At 39.7% G+C, this 27,400-nt stretch overlaps 3 protein-coding genes across 7 annotated transcripts in view; 2 read left to right on the forward strand and 1 right to left on the reverse strand.

Annotated features, from left to right (window-relative positions):
* Positions 1-60: 60 nt before the first annotated feature.
* Positions 61-13,959, forward strand: LOC146490943 (uncharacterized). 3 transcript variants are annotated; one of them, XM_085152572.1, is made up of 20 exons: positions 61-1,120; positions 1,477-2,636; positions 2,749-2,918; positions 3,780-3,974; positions 4,072-4,363; positions 4,468-4,586; positions 4,713-4,741; positions 4,856-4,890; positions 5,054-5,222; positions 8,037-8,196; positions 8,310-8,433; positions 8,536-8,570; positions 8,659-8,734; positions 8,856-8,890; positions 9,687-9,756; positions 9,838-9,897; positions 9,991-10,010; positions 10,208-10,253; positions 10,806-10,922; positions 11,004-13,959. In XM_085152572.1, the coding sequence occupies exons 1-19, from the start codon at positions 1,112-1,114 to the stop codon at positions 10,894-10,896; spliced, it is 2,895 nt and encodes a 964-aa protein (XP_085008698.1). In that variant the 5' UTR covers positions 61-1,111; the 3' UTR covers positions 10,897-10,922; positions 11,004-13,959. The 3 variants fall into 3 exon arrangements, with proteins under 3 accessions (XP_085008698.1, XP_085008697.1, XP_085008696.1); XM_085152571.1 differs by having other exon boundaries at positions 61-930; positions 1,035-1,120; positions 10,806-13,959; XM_085152570.1 differs by having other exon boundaries at positions 62-1,120; positions 10,806-10,898.
* On the reverse strand, positions 13,241-25,121 carry prkaa2 (protein kinase, AMP-activated, alpha 2 catalytic subunit). 2 transcript variants are annotated; one of them, XM_085152589.1, is made up of 10 exons: positions 24,937-25,121; positions 23,606-23,747; positions 21,625-21,718; positions 19,761-19,905; positions 18,107-18,194; positions 17,674-17,898; positions 17,124-17,286; positions 16,614-16,952; positions 16,351-16,477; positions 13,241-15,416 (listed from the first exon to the last, which is right to left on the reverse strand). In XM_085152589.1, exons 1-10 carry the CDS (start codon positions 25,034-25,036, stop codon positions 15,166-15,168), a joined length of 1,674 nt encoding a protein of 557 aa, XP_085008715.1. In that variant the 5' UTR covers positions 25,037-25,121; the 3' UTR covers positions 13,241-15,165. The 2 variants fall into 2 exon arrangements, with proteins under 2 accessions (XP_085008715.1, XP_085008716.1); XM_085152590.1 differs by lacking the exon at positions 24,937-25,121 and adding an exon at positions 23,399-23,438 and having other exon boundaries at positions 23,606-23,711.
* Positions 25,122-26,214: 1,093 nt separating this feature from the next.
* plpp3 (phospholipid phosphatase 3) overlaps positions 26,215-27,400 on the forward strand; it is a 28,478-nt gene continuing 27,292 nt past the window's right edge. Inside the window, exon 1 of one of the 2 annotated variants that reach the window (XM_085150589.1) lies at positions 26,215-26,788. In XM_085150589.1, coding sequence (XP_085006715.1) covers positions 26,650-26,788 — 139 coding nt within the window. In that variant the 5' untranslated portion in view covers positions 26,215-26,649. The remainder of the gene's footprint in view (positions 26,789-27,400) is intronic. The other variant, XM_085150590.1, reaches the window with a different exon arrangement.

The raw sequence follows: 27,400 nt of genomic DNA on the forward strand, positions 1-27,400 counted from the left end.
ATCAGAATCACAAAGGGTTTTATTGCCAAATGTTGAGCAGGTTTACGCTTAAATAGACATGAAAATAAAAAATAAGAATAAGAATTAAAAGTGCTAAGTAGATAGATATATACATGAGTGCAGGTGGTGATCAGTGCCAAACATGGAATGATGCAGTGAACACAGGGTAGGGTCATGTTAGCCTCCAAATAGCCTCTAAAGTCACCACATCTCAGTCCAATAGAGCAACTGTGTGATGCGGTCATGCTGGTAAGGACCAAAATCTCTGATGAAAGTTTCCCGCACTTTTGTTGAATCTGTGAGAATTAAGGCCGATCTGAAGACAAAAAGAGATCCTCCTTAGTACGAGTAAAGTGTACCTAATGAAGTGACCGGTGAGTGTACACAACTTGGTAGTGAGTTAAGCGTATGAGAGACTATAGTCTGCTACAGTTACAAAGCTGCCAAATAAAGACAACGCTTACAGAATGTATTTATGTCTCATTATAAATGCGTAATTTAATACTTCTGTACGCTCTGTAACGAACCTAGAATGATGACACATTTTTTCGGTCATCTCATTTGAATGATTCGTTTAGGCGACAGTTAATAAATCAAAGATTAAACTTTTATACCACATCCTCTCATAACAGCAAAATACACTGTTCTTATAAGAGAGATTAGCATTCTTTAAAAAATGAGTCACTTTGAAAATAAACACAAAAAAATCTCCATCAGCTTGGTTTCATGAGAGTGACTCACGTCGTGCCAGCCGGGCAACATTCCTGAAGAAGAGGGAGAAAAATCCAAGAGCTGTTGACAGTCATCGTGCTGTGGCGTAAAATGCTCAGCAGGACTAGTTTGACGAGCCCGACTGTTTTTTACTCAATCGCACTCCTCCTCTGAAACCATCTCGGGTGCGCATGGGACGCAGATTTGTCTCGATCAGAGGTGAAGCACGCAGCCTGGAACAGCGAATACACTGTTTAAAGTTTCTTTCTTCCTTTTTTATTTTAAATTAATTTCTTTGTTTGTTTTTTTTCCAACGGACACAGGATGAGAAGCTGAATAAGAGAACGATTTCTATTCATAAAGGAGTTTTTTGTCGTTTCTGTGGATATTAAAACGCGCAATGGAACAGGTATGTCCCATGACCCTCGTAACATTATGATGATTGGATAATATGCTATTGATATATTTAAAGTTGTGTTAGCAGACATAAATCCTGGCAATACTGTAAACTGACATTTGGGAAAAAATCTTAAAGCTTACAACAACATTAAGTAAAGTGAGACAGAGTTTTAGCTCTGTACACTGTAACGTTGTTACTACTATGATGACATCATTTATCTTACCGGATTAAGACCAGAACTAAACTCCTCTTAATAATAAGTGATTTGGGATTCTGTTCTTACTCCAAATATGTTAGGGAATTTTTTTTTTTACCTTATTTAGATCCTGTATTGAGACTATTGTACTGTGTGATACTTTCATCAGGAGGAACAGATTGACTTTCAGGCCATAAGGGCCAAGTTTCAACAAGAAGAATTCACACTGAAGAAACCCAAGATAAAACCTGTTCTCCCAGAGAAGCCAAAGGTGGTCTCTCCTCCCCAGAGCCCCAGTCATTACCTCCCTTCAGGTGCACGCCCCTCCCTGCTGACCTCCATTAATGAGAACTTGGAAAGAAAGACGCTATTTTCCCCAAGAGTGGTCTTCAAAGATGATCCGAAAGAGAGCAAAAAACCTCTCATCGACAATAAAGACAAAAGTGAAGGGAAACTGAAAGGTGGTAAGCACAAAGCAGTCAAAGGGAGCAGGGAGAATCTTATTAAAGATTCCGTGGATCAAAAGAAAGTTAATAAGAAAGACAAGACGCTTCCTTTGGTTGTCCCTTCAACTCAGATAGAGAGTACTGCAGAGCTGGTGCCAGCCGCACCTCCACCTAAAGTCACAACAGAGAAAAAGAAGCCTTTCAGTCTTTTCAAAAAGCCAAAACGAGATTCAGTGTTGATCTCAGCTGATCCAATTCTGGACACCCCAAGCTCAGATATTGCTGGACTAGCTCCACTCATCCCAGTGCCTTCTGAATCTGGTGGGGAAACAATACCTAATTCAACATCAGAGCCCTATCTACCAGACAGCCCCACCTTACCAGATCACAGTGCTGATGTAGAAATGACCCCAACCACTACTACTCTTGAATCTCTTGCCTTCAACCTACCTCCTCCTCTCATACCTGAGAGCCCACCACCTGAAATCCCAATCTTGACCAGTGAAATCCCACCTGAAATAGAAAATCCCACTTTGCCTGTTTCTAGCCAAGATGAAGCTATTACCAGTCCACCCAGTGTCTCTCCACCTCTTCCACCCAGCTGTGTCATCTCTGGTTCTCCTTCCCTGGTTTCTTCTCCATCTCCATCACCCCCCGAGCTTGAGATTACATCTGAGATTGGGAAAGATGTGCCTCCTGTGGAGAAACCTCCTTCTCCAACCACGAACCCTCCATCTGTTCCACCATCTCCCAAACCAGAGCGTCCAGTCTCAGCACTCTCTGCCCTGGAGAGGGCAGAGGATATGAGTCCTGGAAAAAAAACACCACCAGGTGACCAGAGGATTTTCAATGCTCTACAGAATGCACGCAAGAAGACCAACAGGTAAAGAACACAAACAGCAGGAACACACACAGTTTCATTCCAGCAGTTACGAAGAAACATCTCTGTTTACTGCTCAGTCACTAACAAGATGTAATTTCTTACCTGCTCCTAGCCCCTTGATATGTGACATGCACTCCTATTCTGTTACCCCTCCACCTGAGGAATCCTCCCAGTGTCAGAGCCCCACTGAAAGTCTCCCAGAACTCCCACCCATTGATTATGAAGCTCGAACAGGCAATGCCGTCCCATCGAAACCAGCACAAGTTAATGGCATTGACCACCGTAAGTCCAATTAACATAACCACTGTAGAGCTCCCCTCCCCTCTCCTCTCTTCCCCACCTCTTACTTTCCCGTGGATTTATTTCACCTCAAAATAAGTTGAGAAGAATTTATCTCATCATCATCAGGTATGTGCTGTAGGCCTGCAAAACATAATTTAATAGCTTAGCTGCAGAAAATACCTGGCCACAGGGTCGCCTCAGGTGGTGACATTCTTCTTTTGTGCCAGAAACAACTTAGCAGAAGGAAGGGCAGAGCTGCAGAGGTATGTTTGCTATGTCAGAGGTGCAGTGACAAACAGTTCAATGTCTGTTAAGCACAGTGCAGGAAGAGCAGGAAGCCTGCTGCTCTGTTTAATTTGCATTGCATTTTTTGAAATTGTGCACACAGGTTTTTATGTCAAGCTCATTTAATATGATGAAGTCTACTGCTACAAATTACAGATGAGTACCTTTGACTTGGTTTCTAATCTTTTATTCTGCAACAGTACACAGTTTTGTACAGCTTCAAAAGGCAGCTAGCGGGCAAGTTTCTAGAGATGTGTTTTGTACTGTAATTAAAGTAGCAAAGTTGAATTATACTGCACATTTCTTATAAATGCATTAGCTCTGCTCTACAGAGTTATACAAGAACAACTTCCACAGTGGGTTTGACTGGTTTTGTTTCCTTACATATGCAATTCTTATTCTTTTCTTGCCCTATCTCTATTTCTGTGTTGGAAAATTCACTTTCAGATGTAGTTTTGATGTTGAATGGGTTCTTTTTGACTTAAATGAGATTAAAGTTCAAAATCTTTTAGCAATCATATCTAGTCATAACCTTCTAAAGTGTTATATGTTCATATGTAATGTCATTCCTTCCAGGACAGCCCTCTCCATTGTTGCAAGAAATCACTGAGGGACCTGACCCTGTCCCAAAGCTGCTGGCGATTCCCCCGCCTCCACCCGAGATGACTATTTCAGATAATGGGCCTCTGAATTCTTCTGTAGAGGAACCTGCCATACTTAACTCTGCCAACTTGAGTGAATTCATTCCTCCACCTGTCATGGAAGTTAATGGTGTGGTCACCAGTGCTAGACTCACAATTTAGAGAAAAGCTAAACTTCAGTGGCCTGTTCTTGTAATGCGTCATAATCCTTCATGCCTCTTCTGCAGATATCCCTGCTCCACTTGAGTTTTCAGAGACCTACACCCCTGATGTCCCAGAGGTTGACAACGTGGCTTCAGGCGTTCCTATTCCCGAGCTGCAGGGATCAGAGTTGGAGTATGAGATGTACCCAGGTGCAGATGTTCCAGACGGTTATGACCCGCCAAAGGTTCACAGTAATGGGATAACTGTTCCGCAAACCGAGATCCACACAGAGACACCATATGGAGACATATCCCAAAATAATCCACCACCAGAATCATCTCATGCTCTCGGTCAGGACTTACAACAGGCGTCAGAGTAAGACATGCAAATTTAATCTATTTTATTTCTCATTAAAATGGCTCTTAATCCCTGACAAGTTGGTATTCATTAGTGTTTGTTCAACTTTTTGTCCCACGCAGGCCCCAACCAGAAGACGATGTTGATCAGAACACAGAAAATGCGTACGAGTATATCGCCACACCTGATGGTGACAAGAAAAAAGTCAAGACTAAAGTCAAGAAACGCAAAGAGCCAAAGAGTAAGAAACTATTTATACTAGAAAAATAGGAATTGTGCTAAAATGAATACAGTAATATTAGAAACTGCCTGGAAGGGTTGCATCTTTGGTATTGTACATAACTGTGTCCTTTTTTTTAAACCACAGATCCATATGTTGAGTCAATGCCAGTAACGGTAAGCTGCGGTGTAAAATCAAAACTTTATTTTTCTTCATTTAAAAAGATAATCTTTTTTTATGCAATTTTAATTCAAAGTTAATTAATCCACATTCTTTATTCTTACTTATAGGTTCAAGAGAAAACCAAGACGTTGAGGTTTGGCAAGTAAGGCCTAATTTTTTTTATTCAGAGATTTTTTAATTTCTCTTATCCCCGGGGAAGTTAGTGATGAGAGTTTAATTTGCTTTTGTTTCGCTCATATTCTCCTCTGCTATTAACCAGTAGTTCTTTTCTAACTGGATGATCCTCTTCATTCTGCCTTCCTCAGGAGTGAAAAGAAAGCAGCTGCAGAGGGGCCTGATGAGAAGGAGCTGAAAAAGAAAGAAAAGCAGCGGCTAGAAAAGGAGAAGAAGGAGCTAAAGGAGAAACAAGAACGGGAAAAGAAAGAACAGAAAGAGAGGGAAAAGAGGGAGAACGAGATGAGGAAGAAATTCAAGGTAAGCGAACACGGAAGGTTAAGAAACATCGGGGGAGGGTGGGGTATATGTTCGGGCACACAAACCTGTCTGGATTCATTCCTGGCAGTGGAAGAGTTGAAGTGAGCAACATGTGCAAGCACAAACAGAATACGAGCAAACATTTGTTTTGTCTGTGATATTTCTGACAGAACACCTATGGGCCATTCTTTATTTCTGCATATCCTTCTACGATATTATTGTTCTGAACATGTTCTGATTAATGTTTGTGTTGTAGCAGAACCTGTGTTGTAGTAATTAACATAGGGATGAACCCAAAAAGATGCAAAAACTCTAAAAATGCGGTTTTGTGTCTACTTTAGCTCTCTGTTTTCATTTTTTTAAACACAACAGGCAGCTGGCTTTACCAGAAACACAAAAAATGGAGTAAATGCTAGCAGCCCAGTTAATATCATTAAGTGTAAAACCCCAGGATTACAAGATTAATGTCATATTTGTCACACGCTGTAAGTACTGTACATGTAAGAAGCACGTCAACATTTATTATGTCACCATGTGCTGCTTCTTTGCTCTATTCCTCTATTGATAAAACACACACAGTTTTAATAATCATATCAATTCAAAGCCTGGTGCCTCTCCTGCTGATGCTTTGACAGTCTTACAGCTCGGCTGTGGTAAATATCATACATCTGGCAACTAAATGGTTTGATATGTCAAACCTTTTTTTGTGATTAGTGTGAAATGGTTACCTTGCTGAGATTGTGTTCCTATGTAATTCTCAGTGGAACTACTTTGATTTTAAATCTTACCCATGTCCCCCCTGGACTTATGTCCCTTTTGAAACAGTGCTTTTTCCTAATATAGACAGTATTGTTGTGCAGTATAAAATCTTTTAATCTACTGGGACAAAGTAATTGACAGAATTCATTCTTCAGCCTCATGTGCAAGACTCTCCCTTATTCAGTTTAAGACGGTATACAGGTTACACTTCTCAAGATCTAGACTATCTAAAATATACCCCAGCATACCTGACCTGTGCAACAGATGCAACACCTCCCCCTGTGATTTAACTCATATGTTTTTTGCTTGCCCGTCACTTCAATTATACTGGACTTTTTACTCTGAAGTGCTCTCTCATGTTTTGAGCGTTACTCTTAAACCATGTCCGCTAGTTGCCATTTTTGGTGTTTCTGAGAACGCCACCCTGAACCTTAGTCATAAGCAACTGGATATTATCGCTTTCACTTCACTGCTGGCACGGCGTCGAATTTTGCTGTCTTGGAAAGCTCCTCACCCTCCAGCCCGATCACGTTGGCTGGAAGATGTTATGTTCTTTTTAAAAATGGAGAAAATAAAATTTAGACTCAGAGGAAATGTTAAAAAGTTCTCACAGATGTGGCAGCCTTTTATCATTTACTTTAACTCATTGAAAACACTTACAACAGACTAAACTTTTGTACCACAGGGTTCCCTTTTGTTATGGTTTTGGGAGGGAATTGATTTTTTTAATTTGTTTTTTTTGTTTGTTTGTTTTTTGTTGTTGTTTTCTGTGCGTGGGTTGTTGTTTTTTTGTTTTTCTTCCTTTTTTCCTTTCTTTTTTCTTTTTTCTTGTTATCATCCGAATTTTAATGGCCTAATTTGTTTTGATATATGTCTTTATATCGGTTGGTGCTTGCTGTATTGGGCCTGATACGTCAAATTACATGTGCAAAACTTTATAAATAAAGAGGTAAAAAAAATAAATAAATAAAAATCTTTTAATCTGCCTTTTGCAAATAGTTCCAGGTCCTATCTGCAAAAGGCAGTCTACCTCTAATTGTACTTGTATCATCAGTAATATGCCGCTCATTGACAATCATGAAATCATCATCCTCGTTATCTTTCATAACGAGACTGTGCATTGTGGAGAAATTGTGATGGGGTTGTTGCCTTTGCAGAAGACATAAAAATATTCTCCGATCAATGAGGGAGAAAGAGAAAGAGAGGAGTTAGAAGAAAACAACAACAACAACCCCAAAATCAGATGATGGAATTCAAGTAAATCATCACCTGTGTCAGTAAAACAGCAGTTATACTTGCTATGGGGAGCTTCTGTGTAACTGACAGTGAGATCTGTGTAAAATCTCGCTCAGCAGATTTTGACAAACAAACAAAACCACATCTTGTACCGATGTGGTTTGAAAACTGTGAGCATACAAGACGGTGCTCTACAGATCTGTATTTTGTGTGTGTGTATGTGTTCCTTTTGCAAAAATGTGATCACAGGAGTGAGACAGAGAAGGTTGTTTCTAGCTTTCTCCAAAAATCCTTGATCAAATTATATTGGGCCTACACGGGGCAGTTAGATGGCAGTCTTGTCACTCAAATACCTTCAGATCAGCAAATGCAAGCCTGTTGGCTTTGAGAAAGATGCCTTTGTAAAAAAAAAATACACATTTCTTACTTATCAGGAACAAAATCACGTCTCGAGAGTAAGAACTGTGATCATAACAGCAGGTTAAAGATAAACTACTCCTCCCACTCAGACACTTAATAAGTCTACTATAGGTCTGTAAATTCTGACTGTTAAAATGAAGAGTAACAACATGCATCAGGCAAATGGGAGTCATCTCAGTGTTTCTGCACAACAGCAAACTATTTGTCAGGAGACTGCTCTTTAATAGCATAAATTACACGATTAGCCCACCATCCAGCTAGTGAACACATGTATTTGTTTTGTGGTATAAAGCCTCTTGTAGTGTTGTTTTCAAAAGTGCTACATGAATATTGTTTATTGGGGTTATTTGTGTGCAAGTGAAGGAATATTCAGTGTTAACATGTAACTGTGTTTGTTAGATCACAGGACAGGAGGATGCCCTTTACCAGGCAAGAGTAGTTGTAACTGCAAAGGGACGAAAGACTGATCTCCCTGTCAAAGCAGGAGACACAATCAGCATTATTCGAACAGCAAACTGCCCCAAAGGAAAGTGGCTGGCCAGAGACAGCAGCAACAGCTGTGAGTTAAAAAAATAAACAATCAAGATTAAAACCTGTTTTTAAAACATAAGTGCTATAATCTGAAATGACATCTGAAATGACTGAATAACGACCATGTGAATGTGTTTTTAGATGGGTATGTCGCAGTTGATCACGTGGAGCTGGACATCAAGGAGATGTTAGAGCTGGGAAGGAAAACTGTTCCCAGGTCAAACAATAACTTTATCGAACCAGACGGTACCCGCATGATTTCACAGTAAGAGCTTCATACAATAACAAGCTATCATGTGTAACCTTCTACTACTGTTATTACATTTAAGTTAAAAAGTTATTTACAGATGATTTTTATTTCCCCCAGTGACTCAAACCATTATCAATTACCAGGAGAAAGCTGTAAGTGTTTCCCGTTTTTACCCAAGATAACAAAATACAGTGAAATTATTCAACAGCAGTTTAATATTTTTGATGTTGACATGCTCAGTCACAGACGACAGTGAGGAGTGGAGCGGTGATGATGATGAACCTCCCTCTAATTCTCCAAGTACACAGGCTGTACTGTGAGTAAATGCTCAATTATGCTTTATTTTTGGTGTTTACTGCTTGTTTCTATTGAGGACAAGAGTTAAGGTGATCAATCTGCTATTAACAGTTTTATTGGCGTTTTTTTCCCCCCTGCAGAGGTCATACCCGGACATTCTCCATGCCAGATGTGGGTAAGACATCCCAACTTAGGCAGCACCATTCCCAACTCTGTTCTTCCCCAGTCAGCTCTTGTGAAAAAACAAGTTTGGGAAGATCTTTAATTGTTTACTGGAAACATACATTAAACAAAGCATAATGAATCACTTAGTGAATTACTCACTTAAAAGTCACCTTTCAGTACACAACAAAAATAAATGGGACACTTGTGTTTGTCATGTTGATTTCCTCAATTTGTTATCTTGATGTGGGTTAACAGATACAGTAAACAAAGATACTACAGACTTGATATTTTGCAGCAGCTGTTTCAGAGAAACACAGAAAGGCTTATGTGAGGCTGCAACACAACTGCGAGTGTGTGAGCGCCCTCAGTATAAAAAACGCCAATCTGGCAAAAAACACTCAATCTGAGTCCATAAACGAGTCCTTGAGGTCCATCTTTTTTCATCTTGTCTTCAACAGTGAATGGGGATGTCAGAACGTCTACACTGGACTAAATTTACTGATGTTCTGGATGTTGTATCAAGTTTCTATCCAATTATAATTTCTTCACAACTACCGAAATTACAAAACTGCACCCTTCTAAACTTCTTTAATGAACAATGGACTTTTCATTACTGCATTCTTTAAACGTTAATTCCCTGCAATGTGACTCATTAGACAAGCAGGTGCTTAAACAGGAAGCTGCTAGTGAAATATGTAATGGCTAATCTTAGGTCTGGTAACTTGGAAATTGTTTCCTTGGTGTAACTGTTGTATGTTCAATTGTATACAGTTATTTATCCGTCGCTTGTGTGATTTCGTCTTTAGGAAACAAAGACCTTAGCGTGAACCACCAGCACAGTCACAGCGACATGGGTCATGATAGCTCCCACAACCAGTGAGTTCACCCGTTTCACTCTTACAGAAACACATACAGACATGCGCAGACTCGTATAATTCTTTTTATTTCTCCTTATAGAGCACTTCAGAGGTTGTCGACATTTTTCCATTCACAAAAAAATGTAGAGCCAGCTGCAAGGTAGGCATGGTGGAGAAAAACGTAACAATGTTGTCCATCCATGAGCGTTCATGTACACACACATCAATTTTTGTTTTTTCTTCTTTTTAACAGCACCGATGAACCAGTAATGAGTAAGTAATGCCCTAAAAATCACATTTAAAAAGTCACTAATGTACTACTTTTTCAAACCTAATGCTGATGCACTTTCAGGCAATACACTCATGCTGGAAGAAGCACCTCATGTGTGATTTAAAAAAAACATTTATAAAGTATTATCATAAAGTCTTTATAAACAGATTTTTAAATTGCAATATCAATACATCTTCAGGTTACACTGCAGGTTCTGTGAATGCGGCACAAGAAGCAAATCACACGTAAGTACAGAAAGAATAACGCACACGCGGAAAAATGTCAAACATGCTGTCCGACCTGTAGACGGACAGGGTTCCTTCCTTTTTGCCTGGAACAGCTTGATAAGCATGAAAAGAGTAAATGTCTTCTTTTTTTTTTAATCTCTGAGAGAAAGAAAGTTTTTAACTCCACCTTAACGCCACCAGGAAGTTAAGCCAGGTTGACTCCTGACAGAACAATGAGTTGTTAATTCTCAAGTAGGCCCCTCCTCTGTGCTTAGTGCAACAGACAGCATTTACATAACAAGAACACTTAAAGAGAAGAGCACAGAAGAGTATGTTGCATATACTCAATATACCCAGTAATTCCATGGGTAATATAAAGCTTTTACTGCTTTTTACATTTGGTGTGACCTTGACCTTGACCAGACTTTCACCAAAATAAAATCATCTCGAGCTGATTGAAATAGAACCGATTACATACTCCCTCCCTTCGAGGGAAGAATGAGTTACTGGGTTAAGAATATAAGGTGATAGATGAAAGACTGAGTTGTTTTCATGTTTTTTTTTCTACAGGCCTGAGGCTGTGTCAGCAGAAGATACAGATTTTGTTCCTGATGCACTCATTTTACCTCCTCCTGTCATGTATGCCGATGGAGTGGAGTGAAGGTAAAGTGGCCTTCATACAACAAGGCAAGGATGAATCACCCGGACTCTTCACTGTCCATCACTGTGCACGTGCAATGATGACATGATGTTTTTCTGTCTTGACAGCTGAACAGAAACTCCCCCAGGTGGAACTGCATTTGTCTGCAGCATTACCTGCTGGACTATGATCTTATTTATCCAATGACTGCATTCGTGAAGTAGAATTACATTTAACAACAATGAGAATTATATCATCTGGGCAAACGGAAATCTTTCTTCTGTTCTTTCAAATGCTGCAATGTGGAACCAGCATGGGACAGTTGATCTGCTTGCTTTAAGTGATCACGGTGAACTGCGTTGCACAGACACACACAGTATTTGTGGACAATGTGATCCTGGAAACTCTCGTAGGGACAATGAACTGCTTTCTGTGCAAAAACCAGAATGGAAAATATATTTAAAGTGGAGGAAATAAGGGAAAGAACAACGGAATGGAAACAGCGGTTTTTCTTATCAGATGAAAGTGTGTGTAGCTAAGAAATACTGGAAAAAGCTTCATTTGTTTTAAGATGCATCCATTAGAAACAATTAACCAGCTGTAAGCAGCAAGTAATGTGAGCTAATACCAGTAACATTCCTGGTTTATGTTTATCTACAGTACTCCAGCCATTTAAAAACATTGTTTGTATTTTTTGCACATAAGCTTTTGCTAATTTGTAATTTGTACACTCGTTATTTTTTCAGTGTCAACTGTGGTATGTGGAAGGGACTATGTAACTACTCATGCTACAATACATGTGACCTTTGAGTTTGACTTCTTTTTCACTGGACCCAAATAACCAGCATGCTGTGTAATATAATAGGTATAAATTATAGTATTTGCTCTGTATTGATCATAGCTGCAACTTCTAGAGGGATATCCATCAACTGAATTTTCTTTACTTTTTATAGAGCTTTTACCTGCTTCTGACACTAACACTTCCCTATAAACAGATGAATAAGTATTATAGATAAAAAACATGATGTGATGATTACTTGAGGTCATTTGCAACCGGCATTTGTAGTGGGTGTGAGTTTGTGTGACTCTATGAAATGTCTAAACTGACGAAGCACGTTAAGACGGAATTTTTTTTGTATGTTTATTTTTTTTCCAATAAATATTCATTAAAGTGCAAATCAATACAGCAATATCATGCAATGCATAACATGAGAAATCCAAACCCCAATCAGACAGAAAGACATATAGAGACAGTATCAACACGCACGCATACAGGCAATCACAACAACCAGTGTGCACCCACATACCTAACAAACACACACACGCACACAGTGGTATTTAGGGTTACACTGATCATAAGAACCCCACTACAGAAAATACTCACTTTGGTACAACATGTGAAATTTGTATTTAATTAGGCCCTTTAGCATTTCTTCTGGCACTAAACACAAATGAGCTTACATGACTATCATGCCACTGGTATTTGCATACAGTTGTGATGGTAGACTACACCTGACAGTAAACACTGGTTATGTCAGAGGAGTTTTTAAATCTCACCCATGACTTCTGCTGGATAGTGCACTTCAATCATACATATTTTTGCAAGTGTTTTTTTAGGAGCATCAGTACCCGAAATTAAAGCATAAAGGCCCATATATTATATTGATGTGACTGAAGATGCTCACAATAGAGAAGTAATTTAAGACACAGCAATAGTGTAAAATAGATGGCTGACAAAGGCTGTGGACTAATGTTTACAAAGGTGTATATGCAGCAGCATATTGGAGCAGGGAACACAATTTCTCCCTGACAAAGAACAATGAGCAGTGTATGAGCTTACAGACAGAACAAATACACAGAACATGTAAATAAAGGGTTTCAGGGTAGCAGAAAGTGGCTTTCACTGGTTCAACCAGACCTCGGTCTACTACCGAGTAGAACCAGGTGAGAAAAGCGACCCGACACTGAGATATTGATCTGGGAAAGAGTGGTAGTTGAATCCAATGTGAAACGAAAAGGCAGCACTTTTTAGGACATAGAAAAAACGTGCATTTGTCTGTGCTCATCTCACAGGGTTGACGTGCTGGAGAAGAAGTTCCATCACTTTATTTGGAAAGATTTCTGCAGATTTAATATTTTTCCCAGTGGCACCTTTATTCATCTTCTGTCATTTTTTTACTGCACATATTCATATCAGTGTATATTTCTAAGTGCCGTATTTACACTTTTGTAAATCTCTGTGACGCCACTCTGCAGAACAGTAACTGCCTCAGTGCCACTGACTTCTACGTCTTACTGCAAACAGTAGAAAGGCAACAGTCTAGTGTCCCCCCTTCAAAACAGCAGGTTTAAAACCAGAAGAACATAGTGAGAGAAAGAGAGAAAAGGATTTATATCAGCAGCACCAGCATTCAATTTACATTCAGTCATAAATGATTTTGATATAATGTTATGCCTGACTATAGCAATACACAACATCACTATGGAAATTTGACAGGACGTTACAGAACGGTGGCGTGCATCAATAGCAACCAGCAACAACAGTTACAGTAAAGTTTGCAGTGCAGTAAACAGTAAGTGTGCAAACTGTCAGCCACAGCAAATGAGTTTTACAGTGCAGACTGAACAGACAGCAATGACTAATTGAAACAGATAACAGCTCAGACAGCTGCACCACGCCGAACCGTCATGGTTTGTCTCTCGCCACTCACTTTTCTGATTCTGTCGCCTCTCTGACATCCCAAACATCACAATTATACTGAAGAGCCTTTCAACACACCAGTGTTAAGTCAGTGAAAATACACAACAAGTACCATACTTATCTGAGCTCACAAACACACACTTGTATGGAAAACTTCCACAACACACTCCATACCAATTAATGCGTTGCATTGTTTAAGGCAACTGTAGAAAAGTTCATGTGGCTTATACACTTGTGCAACAGATACACACCGTCTCACATCCATTTTTTGCCCTCCTCAGTGTCATTCTGTTTTGAAATTCAATGGCTTACTTAAGTATTTTAACGAGTTAGAAAAAAAAACTGGCCACACCAGCCAATAAAAATAGTTTTAAGATCTCACATTAAGCATCTGTCTCAATTTCTAAGGGGCATCTGCCTAATTTAAAAGCTTAATAATATAATAATAAAACAAAGTGTTAGTTTTTACCTAAAAACAGCTATAATGCCTGTCTTTATTCAGCTTACTACATATGTGACTGAACTGAACACCCCTATGATAACTAAGTGTCTATGTGTCTTCATTAGGGACTTGCATATAAAGGGATCTGTTGGGTGTGTTGCATATAAAACACTGCTTTAAATAGCAGGGTGATTGAATGCTTTGAAATATATCTGGATATCCCCCCGAAAAAACCCCCAAACTCTTGTAAGATGGTCTGCATCTGTCTTCAACACCAATGCAACACATACTCTGCGTCGTGCAGAGCATCATTCTACTATCCCGCTGTCTCAAAGAGCTTCGCTACTCATCTACAATCAATTCAAAATCAAGTAAAACTATGTTGAAGTAGTAATTAAATTAAAAAACTATAATGCCTAAAAAAAACCTCTTAAAAATAAATATGGGTCTGACCGCTAAAATATAAATCTTAAAGATGTATAAAGTAATTTATTTGGTATTTCTCTGTCAGACTTTTCAGCTACATAATGATTGTAATATAAATATAATACAAGGATAACAAAATCTTCCTCATAAACAATATAAATAAAAAAAATAGAATTTTACATTTTGCGATCCTCTCTCTGACACGATTTAATGTCGAGTTTAACAACTTTGCCTCAGTGAAGATTTAAGACCAGATGCAAAACTGACCTTTGATCGGTGGTACAGTGGGTGAAGGAAATTCAGCAACTGATAATCAGCTGAAGATGTTTGTGGGAGAAGTGACAGTGAGCTTGAGCTTTGCTGAACTCTGACCACTCGCTTCTCACTTTACGGGCCTCCACTCGTTCATAGATTCCCCTCAGCTGCAGCCTGATGTGTAAGACATCAAGACTTTGACCCAATGACTGTCAAAACAAGAAATAATAACCCCCACTATTTCACCCCCTCATTCTCTCTCTCTTCACCCGAGGCGAATGCCACACCTGCCTTGCCATTTACATTTCCAATCGCTTCCCCCAATCCAGTAAAACAGAACAGTTGGAGAAGAGACAGAAAGAAGAAGTCACTCCAAACATCTACACTCCCTACATCCTCGATCTGTGATTAGCTTAAAAACCCCACTGACATCCAGGTTACAGAGCCGTAAGCAAGTCAGCAGGGCTCAGCGTGCTAATGTAGTGATCAGACTGGCACACATTTCAAAGAAGTCCATGGTGTGTGATCCCTGACGTGGGGTGAGCAGATGGGAGCTACCAGACAGGGATCCCGGGAGAGAGGAGCTGAGCTGGGGCAGATCAATCGCTGGGGTTGCCGAGTCAATGCTCAGTCTGGGCCTGTGGAGACCGGCTGTGGAACCTGACCTCTGAGGAGTGGATGAGCCCGATTTAAAGCCCACTGCCTCGATGATGTCATCTAGAAGCACAGCAACAACAAATGTTAGTAGTCATTCATAAAGTGACTACTACGTTAACTTTTGTTTTATTAAACTTTGTGAGAAATATCTGTGAGACAGTATACAAATCAGTCCAGCTATTTCAAACCAGTGCTAAATGCTAAAAGAGGTCATTTAAAACAAAAGACACAAAGCTAATGGTACATGGTGCTGTCTTAAAAAGGATGTCAATGCATTTTTTAATAAGTAGTGGTCCTCTCTTCCTGAAGTGCAATTCTGTAGATGACTCATTCACCTGATTTGCATAACCATAAAAGTTTCTTATACCCTTTTAAAATATTTTAGGCTTCAAATGACATGATATTAAATCTGTTAAAGAATTTTAAATATAGTTACGTATCTTCAGAAGAAGATTTAATCTCATTATTGACAAAAAGAATGAATATTATATGCACAATCCAAGACCAGAAATCTCTGCAGTGGAGGATTTAAATGGTCTAAATGTAAATAATAGATCACAGACACCCATCTACTGAGCATCAAAGGCACCGGTGAGGTGAGGTGTCTACGCAGAAAGGATACTAAAAGACATCTTGCAAGTAATACATTAGTACCAACACACTTCAAAACTGGTTCTTTCCTCAGGCTGTAGGATTGCTGAACCCACTCTCAACACTTTAACTTTTTTCATAAAACAACTTTTTTCTTTTTTTTTTATGTTTTGCGACTACAGCTGCAATTTTCTTAGACAACCTTGTGAAGTGCAGTTCACTCCTTTATTCATTTCAGCTCAACTTTAGAATGACAAAATTAAGGACAAACATCAGCAGCTTTACACCTGCACAAAGGCCACGCATGGTTTATGGTTTGGAAAATGTTTATTTTCTTTTGGTTTTAAATTAGTTATGTATTGATTGTGACTAGATTGTGAAACCGGTTTAATGTGTTACTAACCATCAATGCTCTTGAAGTCAAGGAGGTAGGATCTGTTGTCCACTTGATAGAGCTGCAGGCTCATTTTCACCAAGTTGCCTGTCACTGGATTCTTCCTTCGAACTCGCAAATGGTATGGGTTCACCACCTGACACACACACACACACACACACGCAAAAAAGTAAGTCAATAAATATGTAAATAAATATTTTAAAAAACAGCCAAAACAGAGACTGTTTGTGTGGGGTTCTTTGCAGTGATGTGCTTTATAAGGGTATGAGCACCTTCCAGTCAAAGTTTAGCTGCTTCATAGCTCTGTACACCTCAGCCATGATATCATAGGGTCTGCTCTGACTCCTGATACCCAGGTGCCACTTAGCCTTCTTCACTGCCAGTGGTTTAGGCCGAGTGGTGTTGAGAGCATCCAGAGGACAACGCGACTTTGGGCTGTCAGCCAAGAGCGGAGGCATCCTCTCTGGGTGAGGTTTAACTCCAGGGGGCAACGGCATTCCCTCCTCTATAAAGGAGCCCTGTGGAGGACTGGACGCCAAATAGAATTCACTGGCCTGGGTCATGATGCGCCTGTTATCTATGATGAGGTGATAGGCTACGGATAACTGATCCTGCGTAAACAGAAGGATGACGAAAAATAAAGTGAAGACCAAGGAAATAATTCACTCCCAACAGACCATTATACTACGGAAACCTACAAACATTGTTTACAGCTTTCATAATATATCAGGTTAAGTTTATCAAACATAGAAAACATGTACTAGAACAAAGACAATGAGCACCTGTGGGTCTCCACTGTACAGGCTGGTCACAACCTCAGATTCAGTGCATTCAAACTTTTCGCACACTTCCCTGACAGCCTCTTCGTCCAGAACAGTCGCATCATATGATGGATCCTCTGGGAAAAGGTAGCCTGGTAGGTCCTGCTTAAACCATTCATGTTCCCTATCAAAAAACATTGATCAACTCAAACGCTTCATCCCAAACTCAATACTAACATTATCAGACATGCAAGGTATGACTTTTAGCTTGCTTCAAGTTGGATTATCAAACAAACTGTAATAAAATAATCCTGTGCCACATTACAGAGCTAGCAGTTATAAAAGAGTGGACAGGCAACTAAATATTTGACATATTGAGGAAAGAAAATAAAGCTATAACTTGAGTTATAAAGCTATAGCATTTTCTTTTGTGGCAACATTAGTTAAAGAACTCTTTTTTTTAAAGAAAAAAAATGATATATGAAGAGAAACATACAGTATGATATTAATAAAAAAGTGTTAACAATATAGCTAAAGGAGGCCTCTGGATTCAAGACAGTGGGGTCAGTACCTGATGTCTTTGATGGTGGCTCTCTTCAAAGGATCCACCTGCAGCATGAGCATCAGCAACGAGGCCACAGAGCGGGTCAGATACTCTGGGATGTAAAAGACACCTCCTCTGATCTTCTTAAACAGTGTGGGGACATGCTCATCATCAAAGGGCAGGGTGCCACACAGCAGGGCATACAGAATCACACCACAGCTCCAGATGTCAACTTCTGGGCCTGCATAGAGTCTAACAGAGAGATGAAAGGATGTGACAGTTAAAAAAAAACAAAAAAGCCAGATGCTTAACCACCAGAAACACTTTTTTTTCTCCACAGTGACTTATAGGTTAATGGTTAAACATAAATACAATTAGATGTTTATTTATAACTTATCCCATGAGGCAGTTAAAAAAATAGTTGGTTGTATGATCACACGCAAAAAACAGACGCACAAACCTTCCTGAGATGACCTCTGGAGCTGCATAGTTGGGTGAGCCACAGCTAGTTCGTAGGAATTCTCCATCTGACATCATGTTTGACAGTCCTGTCGGACAATCCCAATTAAATGGCAAGAGAACATTAATATCTCTCCGTCTTTATTCTTACAGTAACAAGCATAACAACAACAAAGCATCTTAGTATGGAGATGAGCGACCAGCTGCCACCAGAACAGCTTCAGCTTTAGAACTCTTTTAAGGTGTTCAAGTACCCTCAAAAGATATTCCATCATTTGGTGGAGATGGGGGGTGGAGAGCAGTGAATCTATATCATTCTATCAGTTTTCTTAATTTCTAATAATGGACAGATATATTTTCTTCTTTCCATTCAACTTAGGGTTTCAAGGGAGTGAAACCTATCACTGTATATCTGTCATGTCTGTGACAGAGTGCCAGTCCAGCACAGAGCTGGCACAACGAGAACGACTAGTCATACTCACCCCTATGGCCAATTTAGAATCACAAATTAACCGACAATCATGTCTTTGGAGGCAAAACTTCACACAGAAAGACCCAAAACAGCACAGTATATGACTATGTTTTCCATCATCATGAATCCAGTCAGTGACCACTAATGGCCTATAAACGGGGTACTGTAATCCTTAAAGCGACCACTCTAGGAGTCAGGATAGAAATGTTTCATCCCAGGATGAAGTAATAAGGTGATCGCTCAGAACATTGCATTGATTTCTAGTGACCCTTTCCTCTAAAGGAACAGAAGGCCTCATCAAACCCTGCCAGCAAAAAGATCCCAACAACACAACAGATCTCCAGAACCCCTCCTTGCACGGGTCAAGAGTTCAGGTTTTCCCCCATAATCTGTCACCTGTCTGCAGGTTAAATTTGAACATAGCCCAACAGGGAGTTACACACTGCAGACACTATTGAGACCTTTATCCTTCTTTATTCTCCAAGACACTAAGCTCTAAACACAAAGCTCGTTTAATTGGATGAGTCTCTCTCTGCCTACCAGGGTCTCTGCCAAACATTAAACGTCAGACACTTTGTGTTGTGCTGACCTTCCCTTTATCTTTTATCCCTGGTCCCTTAACACTCCCTTGCTCTGCTTGCCAGTATTTTTTGCTCTCAGCCAAAACACTTCTCCTGCTGTACTCCACTGCCACACACCCCTTGATTTCTTCCCTATCAGATGACACTGGGCCTCAAGGCTTCCTGCCAAACTTGATATGAAACCTTGCCGTTGCTAAGGGATGTCTCTCCACCCCACACGCCCTGCTGCGCATAAGGGCCCTTGTGTGTTTTTGAAAATATTTCTCTCATTCATGGTCATATTACATCAGGAATTTTAACTTAAATTGCAAAAATTAAGGCCTTAACTGATAAGAGGCATTCTCAAGTGAAATATTTCTTATCATTTAATAAAGCTAAAAGGTGCACAATTAGATTTCGCATTTTTCTTCAAGTTAACAACGTTACTGCATGTGTTGAATCCTAAACAGCTGCCACTTGGCTTTATTTAAACTATGTAATTTTACTCTGTCACCCTAAACAAACCTCAGTATTTTATCTGTCCTCTTATCATGAATTTACAAAAAATTCTATTGTCAAGCTTGTTTTTATGTCTCCCCCTCTAGCTATAACTGTTTTCTTACCAAAGTCTGCTATTTTGGCATTCTTATTGGCATCCAATAGGACATTCTCAGGTTTGAGGTCTCTGTGAACCACCATGTGCCGGTGACAGTAGTCTACAGCTGAGATAATCTGCTGGAAAAGGCGGCGTGCTTCAGTGTCCTCCACCTGAAAGACACAAAATGAACAGACTTGACTGATCTGAGTGATGATGCTCCCTCTGATCTACAAGTATGCAACTGGGTCAGTTGCAACAGGACCCAACTTTAAAAACATTTCTAGCAGATTTTGTTGAGCCAGTGCCAAAAAAGCACTAACATTTAGAGTTATTATGGAAAAAATTCATTTACTGATTTATTAGAAATGGAAAACATTTCAGACTGTGTTTTCTATGCATGAAATTAATTTAAGATCAATATTAATTAGCCCATTTATCTCTTTCAAGTGCCCTTAATGACCTGAGGGAATAGCTAACTGCAAAAAGCTAGTGATTTTAAATAGTCTGGTTTTCTAAACTGTAGAACGCTGCCTACGGACTAGTTGATAATGGGCTTTAAGACAAAAGGTAGTGACAACAGAGTTCATGAAAAGAGAAAGAAGCACAAAAAAGATCAAAAGATTAAAAAAAACAGCAATAAAAGCAAAGACAGTGGACAGTTTCATTGCTTTTAACACTAGTTTCACTTCACTATAATGAGTGACTTTGGCTCGCTCTCCTTGGCAGAAGCAGGACTAAAGGACCAACAATAGCACAAACATGTACAAGAGTAGAAGTAGTGCACATTCTGGATGTTTCTGACCCTGGCGACATAACCAGGTAAGACATGCAACATTCTGCAAAGCTGTGTGTAGGAGCTGTGTGGGACTAATGCATAACCATGCAGTCCATTAAGAGTCACGCTACTTAAATTTCAAAAGGTGAAGTTCATAAACATCAATAGAAAACTATGAATGGCTTTACTAGATTTTACTAGGGCAGCTTTTCGTGACTCACAGTTCAAAATAAACCTTATTTATGTCATACTAGGCCTGTGGAACCTATCAGTTAATATGATGTCTGAAACAAGCCATTTTAGCCATCTTTACCCTCATTTTAAACCAACTTTCTTCTGATTGGTTGCCCCTCGTGAACAGAAAATCTAAGAAATGTTTTTTATGCTCACAGGTAGAGCTTTGTGCTCTAGAGACATCTGCTTTCATTGACACCACACAGAGCTAAGGGCAGAAAAAACTGCCTGAAATTAAATGTTTAGACGAATCTAAAGCATGAAACTTTGGCTCATAGGAATTACTTTCACATAAACTGACTTCATCTAAGTTTTTGAAAGTTTTCCCATGTTTAACATGAGCATCCACTATTACAGTGTAATACGATGTAATGTATACATGAAAAAACAAGGAGAGACGTTGTAAGTTGCACTTGAAAACAGTGCACATGTTTAGGAACATAGTTTAAATGTACATTATAAGTTAATTAAAATATAGATACCTACTCAAAATGACAGTAGTAGAAGATATATTTAAAGCTAAAACAAGACCATATAGTTTATAACATATATAATGTGAAGGATGTGGATTTAAATAATGTGAAAAAATACAGTCAACACAAAGTTAAGTACAAATACACTCAGCTATTTTTAACAGCAAGTCTACTTGGATTACTGCACAACGCCAGGAAACAAACCATCATCAGATTTTTGCTTGATATGTTTATCAAATATATGCAACAATTGCTTTTAAACTGTCAGAACTGTTTAACCAGTCAGGCTTCTGTTTAGTCAGCTAACCATGCCACTGGATAATAAAAGAATTTCTGATGATTCATTGACCACTGTACTCAGCCAGGCTGAAATCTACCAGCAAGATAATAGAAGAATGTCATCTTACCCGTCCATTCTTGCAGATGTAATCAAACAGCTCGCCTCCCGACACATACTCCATAACCATGAAAAAATCTGTTGGGGTGCTTATGACCTGGTACCTGACAACAACAACAACAAAAATGTTGTATTACACTGAACTTTTAATACATTTATTAGTTGATTTCACCTTCTATCTTCTATTTTCACCTTTTATTCTCAAAAATTAAACATGTCCCTTTTTTAGGTAGACTAATTTTTAATCAAAATAACATTAAAATAATTAAAACTCTTGTACCTGACATAGTCAGTAATGGAATCGTTAATTAGAAATTACATGTTTTTAATTGAATTGCTTGAGAGGCGTATAGAGAGAAAAGCCACCTCAGCCAGCTCTGTCCAGTTTTTTGAGTATATGAGGAAAAGATTATGATGGGCAAAAGACATTAGCAGAAGGATATATGGCTTTTTCTTTGCAACTCTGCCTAAAAGGGAGGTCTCTGGGAGCTGCTTCTTCACTGCTGATCCCAGAAATAGTATTTTGTGGTTACCAATTAGTGAAGCTGCCAGTTTAGGACCCATGAGGTGTCTGTTTCTCAAAATAGAGTATCTGATGCATTTGTTTCCTTGCTCTGTGTTGCAGGCCTCTCATTCCACTTTCTATTCAGGTTCAAGTTTTTGTGGTTTTATGTAGGGGGTAGGACACACCTTCCTATGGCATCTTCAGTTTTTGCAATTTCCCACAAGGAATAGTATTCATTTCCCTATTAAGATGACTTTCAAAATAAAAGTCACTTTTAAGTCTGTAATCGAGCAGGCAAGAGTTGATGTTCCAGTAACTCAGCTAACCAAATGAACTGTTTCTTTAATCAACACAGCAGTTATCAGATGTGCTATCATATTTGGAGAGGTTTCTTCTCATGATCATTTCTGTAACTTGTGCGACAGGACACAGGAGTCATTGTTGCTATTAAAAATCACCAGTCAGTCATATTTGTCATTCATGACATTTCTGATTCATTTACTGGAAATAAGAACAAATGTGCTTTTCTTTCAAAACAAGGACACAGATGAGTGAACCCGAATGTCTAAACCTATATCGTCTACATAAACAATACACAGCATTAGCACACAGGAACAAAGGCACAGCAAGGCTGTGATATTGGGTTGCTTTCATAAAGGTCAGGTATGTTAAATTGCAGGCACAATTTCATGAATGGTTGCCGGTGGTAGAGTATAAACTTTATCACAATCTATTTCAATACTGTCAAGCTGGGTGAAGCCTAACACCACAGGGACTATGGGAGGAGAAACATTAAGACAAATAACTTTTTTCTTCTAACAGTTGAGAGTGTGGCAGCTTTTATAGTCATGCTCGGTATGTTAAACTGCTTCCACGTCTGTACAAGAAGTGTACACAGTGTGCATGTGTTTATTATTGTATATGTCTCTGACACTGACTTCCACAGCACTCCAGCTTATGACCTGACAACTCGCATATCTGCCATTGCTTAGAGTTTTACAGTGGACTAACCCTAACCCTAGACTAAAAATATCACAAACAATGTTGAGAGGGACGTACAGACATGGACTAACAAGGGGAAAGAGTCCAGGGAGGTAGAAGGAAAGAGAAAGAAGGACAACAAAGTCACAGAAAAATCCATGAGGAGAGAGGGATTTAGACATGCTCCTTCATTACAACAATATCCAGCATCTTAACTGGAGATTTGTCCTAGCCAGAGCACATTTCTTTATCTAGCTCCAAGCTTGTGTGCGTGCACTGGTATGTTTGTGTGTTTTACCTCCTGTGAGCCTTGTGGGCATGCTCAGTAGAGTACAGCTCTAGAAAACACATGTGAACAAGCAAAGCATGCCACAACACACAGCAAAGAACCCACGTTACAACAAGCAATAATAAAAGAGAGCCCAGTTATCTCTCTGCAAAGCTTATCAGTCTTCACTGAGAGTCTTAAATCTGACAGACGGATGTGTCGTCTTTCTGTACGTACAGCTTGATGATGTGTGGGTGTCTGAACAGCTTAAGATTCTGGATCTCTCGTTTGATCTTCCCCACAACATCGAGACTACGGATCTTCTGTCTGTTCAGGATCTTCACAGCCACTTTATGGCCTGTCAACTGATGCTCGCCAACTAAAAACAACAGAATACAGACATGAAAGAGACAGACCACAAAGGCTAAATTTTTTTTTTATAAAAAATAAATAAATCAGATAACCTACTACATAAGCAGCTTGGTGTGGATTAAAAGGGTTACACTTTGATTTGGAGTCCTGTTGCGTAGGAAGCTTGCACAAAGTAGTGAATGAACTGTGTTTGTTATATTGAGCTTTTGCTCTCTTTTGTAACCCCTATTTTCTTTCCATGCGTTTGTTTATAGTGTTGGAGCTATCTGCCTGCTGGAGGCTCTGAAACCAAGCTGTTATTGCAGCTGCCAAACACTGCACACGAAACTCAGAGTCAGATACGAACTGGGGCATGAACTGCTCCACAACTAACACACAAGCAGTAACCTGAAACGAACAAGCATTACACACACACAGTCATTTTTTAATTCTTTCACACATGACTTTACACAGATTTTCTCCTAGTGGTTTGGGAGAGTGAGCAAAATCATCTTCAGAAATAGCCATGGTTTCAAATGTTTTAGCAGCACACGCAAGAAACAGGCGGGGTGAGCATGGAGTTAAAGCTCACAAGGTCATGCTGAGTGTCAGAGAACTAGCGAAGGCTACCCTAATAATAATCTGTTATACGCATCCTATTGAAGCTTTAAGATTGTCTAGGGTTTGCCTGACTTGACAAGCACTTAACAAGCTACCACCGGCTAGCAGAGAATAACACATCGGACTAGCTTGCAAACATTAATGTCAGTTCAACGTTAGGTTCCCACGGTGGGTCAAACGGTGAGCTTCAGACGTCCTTTGTCGCCAGACAGGGCAAAGGACAGCCCCCACCGCACAGTCCTTATTACTTAACGATATACTATTGTAATGCGAGTGTGACTGTGCATCTCTGTGCATCCAGGTTTTATCACCTGCCATAGCTGATAACAGCAGCTACTGAGGGGGGGGCTTCGGTGAAAGAATTTGACTTTGAAGCGGTCAGATTCTCAGACTACAGTACGTTTAAAATCCAGTCTGTTGCCGTGGTTAAACCGCTCAACTACGCCAACTGCTTCACTGACCACCAGCAAGTTGAACACGAAGCGTTAAAGGGGTGGGAGGGGAGTGGGGCACAGCGACTACTTGGCATTAACTACTCCAACTGAAGGCACAAACGTACACATGAAGCCTGGCATGACACAGAAACAGGACTTAACTCTTCACTTTGCCGAATGTCCCCACTCCGAGCGTGTCGCCGAGGATGTAATGGCCGATCTTTACCCTGCCTTCGTGTTTCTGTTGTTGCCTCTCTGCCATCTTCTCCGTTACCGACGGCTTGGCTCGCTCGGTGAGGTGGGAGCACTGCCTGCCTGGCCTGTGCAGCGCACGGGGGGCGGGGAGGAGGGGGGCGGGGCACTTCACAGTGAAGAACCACCAACGGCGGAAAACGCGCGCACGCACGCGAATTATCCCTCCAAGAACCAGGCGCGCTCTCCCACCTACCCTGCACGGAGCAACCAACGGGGTGTTATGTTGAGTTTAGTAGCCCAGTCAAATACTAACCCTCACGGTCTAAATATATAGATGTATATATATATATATATATATATATATATATATATATATATTACTCATATATTTCCTGAGTAATTATTAGTATGGGTATTTGTTGTTTTAAGTAAAATGTTTTTTTTCTTCTTTATTCCTAAATGCAAAATGTGGATTTCACCACTAGATGGCAGCATACGTATGATTCATCAATACTCAATACCTGGTATGAGTTTCGGATTTCTTTCTGCTCCTATGTTCAACATACGCAACAAGCAAGCAATATTTATTTATATAGCCATTTCCCCGGACAAGAACCACATCGAAAGGAATCTAGGACAAAACAACAATGTGAAAAAAGAGGAAACGGGAATACGATGAAAATACACAAAATAACACAAGGCTCGAGCTTCTCAAATTGGACAACAAATAGTATTCGCTCACCAACATATTATATTACATTATGTTATATTATACGATTTTTTTTGTATTAAACATAAAATCGTTTGGAAACAGAAATTTCCTGAAGTTAAAAAGGATTAAAATCACGAATTACAGACTTTCCGTCTTTGTCTCTGTATGGAGACTGGACAAATATATATAAAGTTTCGACACATTTTTCACATGAAAAACAAATATCAATCTTTTAATTAACATTTGAACCGTAATTGTTACAATATTATATTTTTTGTTCATCTTTTAAAATAAACACTTTATTGAATTTAAAAAAAAACCCCCCAAAAAAAACCTTTAGCACTATATGCTGGAACATATTCTCTTTATTTTGTCTGTCCAAGAACAAAGATTTTTAATAGTCTCAACTCAAAAGCGCTTCGGTTGTTTTGCGCCTGTTACCGTGAGTAACCGCTAGGAGCAGTTTATCCGCAACGGTGGTCAGTCCACTGCTGGTCTCCACTCTTCCAAGTTTTTCAAGCAGGGATGGAGACGATTACTCGTTAGCAGAGAGAGGAGGAGGGCTGCTGTGGGAACTAAGAGAGCGGGGGGAGGAGGAGGAGAAGAAGGATTGATATAACAAGAGCGGCTGTCGATGCGCAACGCAAGTCTCACTCCAAGTCTTTGAAACAAGACAGATAAAGGGGAGCGGGCTTTCCATTCAGTACCAGTGCAGGCAATTTTTTTTAACTAAGTTCGTGCCGCGGGTCAGTTCTCCATTTAGCCTACTACTCATCTGACTTTTAATAATTTTTGTAAAACTGAAATACGAGTGAGCGAGTCATAAACAGATCAGAAACTCCGAGAGAGCTGCAAGTTGGGAAGTTTGTTTCCCGTTGCTTTGCATGACATTTCTTCCAAGGACTTGAGAGCCTGACACAGTTTCTTCACAGACCGTGGGATTTTGATCTGAAACGGGGACTCGTCAAATGCAAAATTACATGTATGAGAAAGCAATGGCTCAAGAAACAAGGAACGGAAGAACCTCTACGTTAAATAACAACAATGGTGTTGACAACAGTAAGAAGAAGGTGCTAATAGTGCTCGATGTCTTCTGCCTTCTACTTGGTAAGTTCACAGATATGTTTACCCGATGCTTTCATCTCTGTTACCATTTAAACAGCGTATCTCACAGCAGCTTTTGTAGAGTACGTGCAAAAAAAGTGAAGACAGAAACTTCTGCACATTGCACTCACAATATAAGCCATCTTTAGAATAGATAAACAGTGCCCGCCTTTTCTCAAGTTTGCCAATAAGAGTATTATCATTTTAAAAGTATTGCCCGTTATCTGTAACTGCAAAACAACTTCAGCTGCTACATCCCCTTATCATCCAGTACCAACGCAACACCCCCGGGCAGTGGAAGTGCCGAATAAAAAAAAAATATCAAACAACATTTCAGGAGTTCGACTTTTAATTTTCTTTAATTCAACCCAGAATCACAATCAGTTTGTAAACTGAGAAGAAGAGAAATCTTCTTTTCTTTGTTGTTGTCAAGACAGGTGACTAGCTTCTCTCATCGGAAATAACTGTCACCAGATAATGTACTGATCATTTCAAAGTCCATGGAGTGTCACTGTAACTGATCAGTTGTCAACATGCCTTGGGCATAAATATTTTCAAGTGTTCTAACCTGCCCTTAAAAATAGCCAGACAACACCCACCACTTCCCCCAGTCTG

Source organism: Neolamprologus multifasciatus, chromosome 23, assembly GCF_963576455.1.
Source record: "Neolamprologus multifasciatus chromosome 23, fNeoMul1.2, whole genome shotgun sequence".
Classification (NCBI taxonomy): domain Eukaryota; kingdom Metazoa; phylum Chordata; class Actinopteri; order Cichliformes; family Cichlidae; genus Neolamprologus; species Neolamprologus multifasciatus.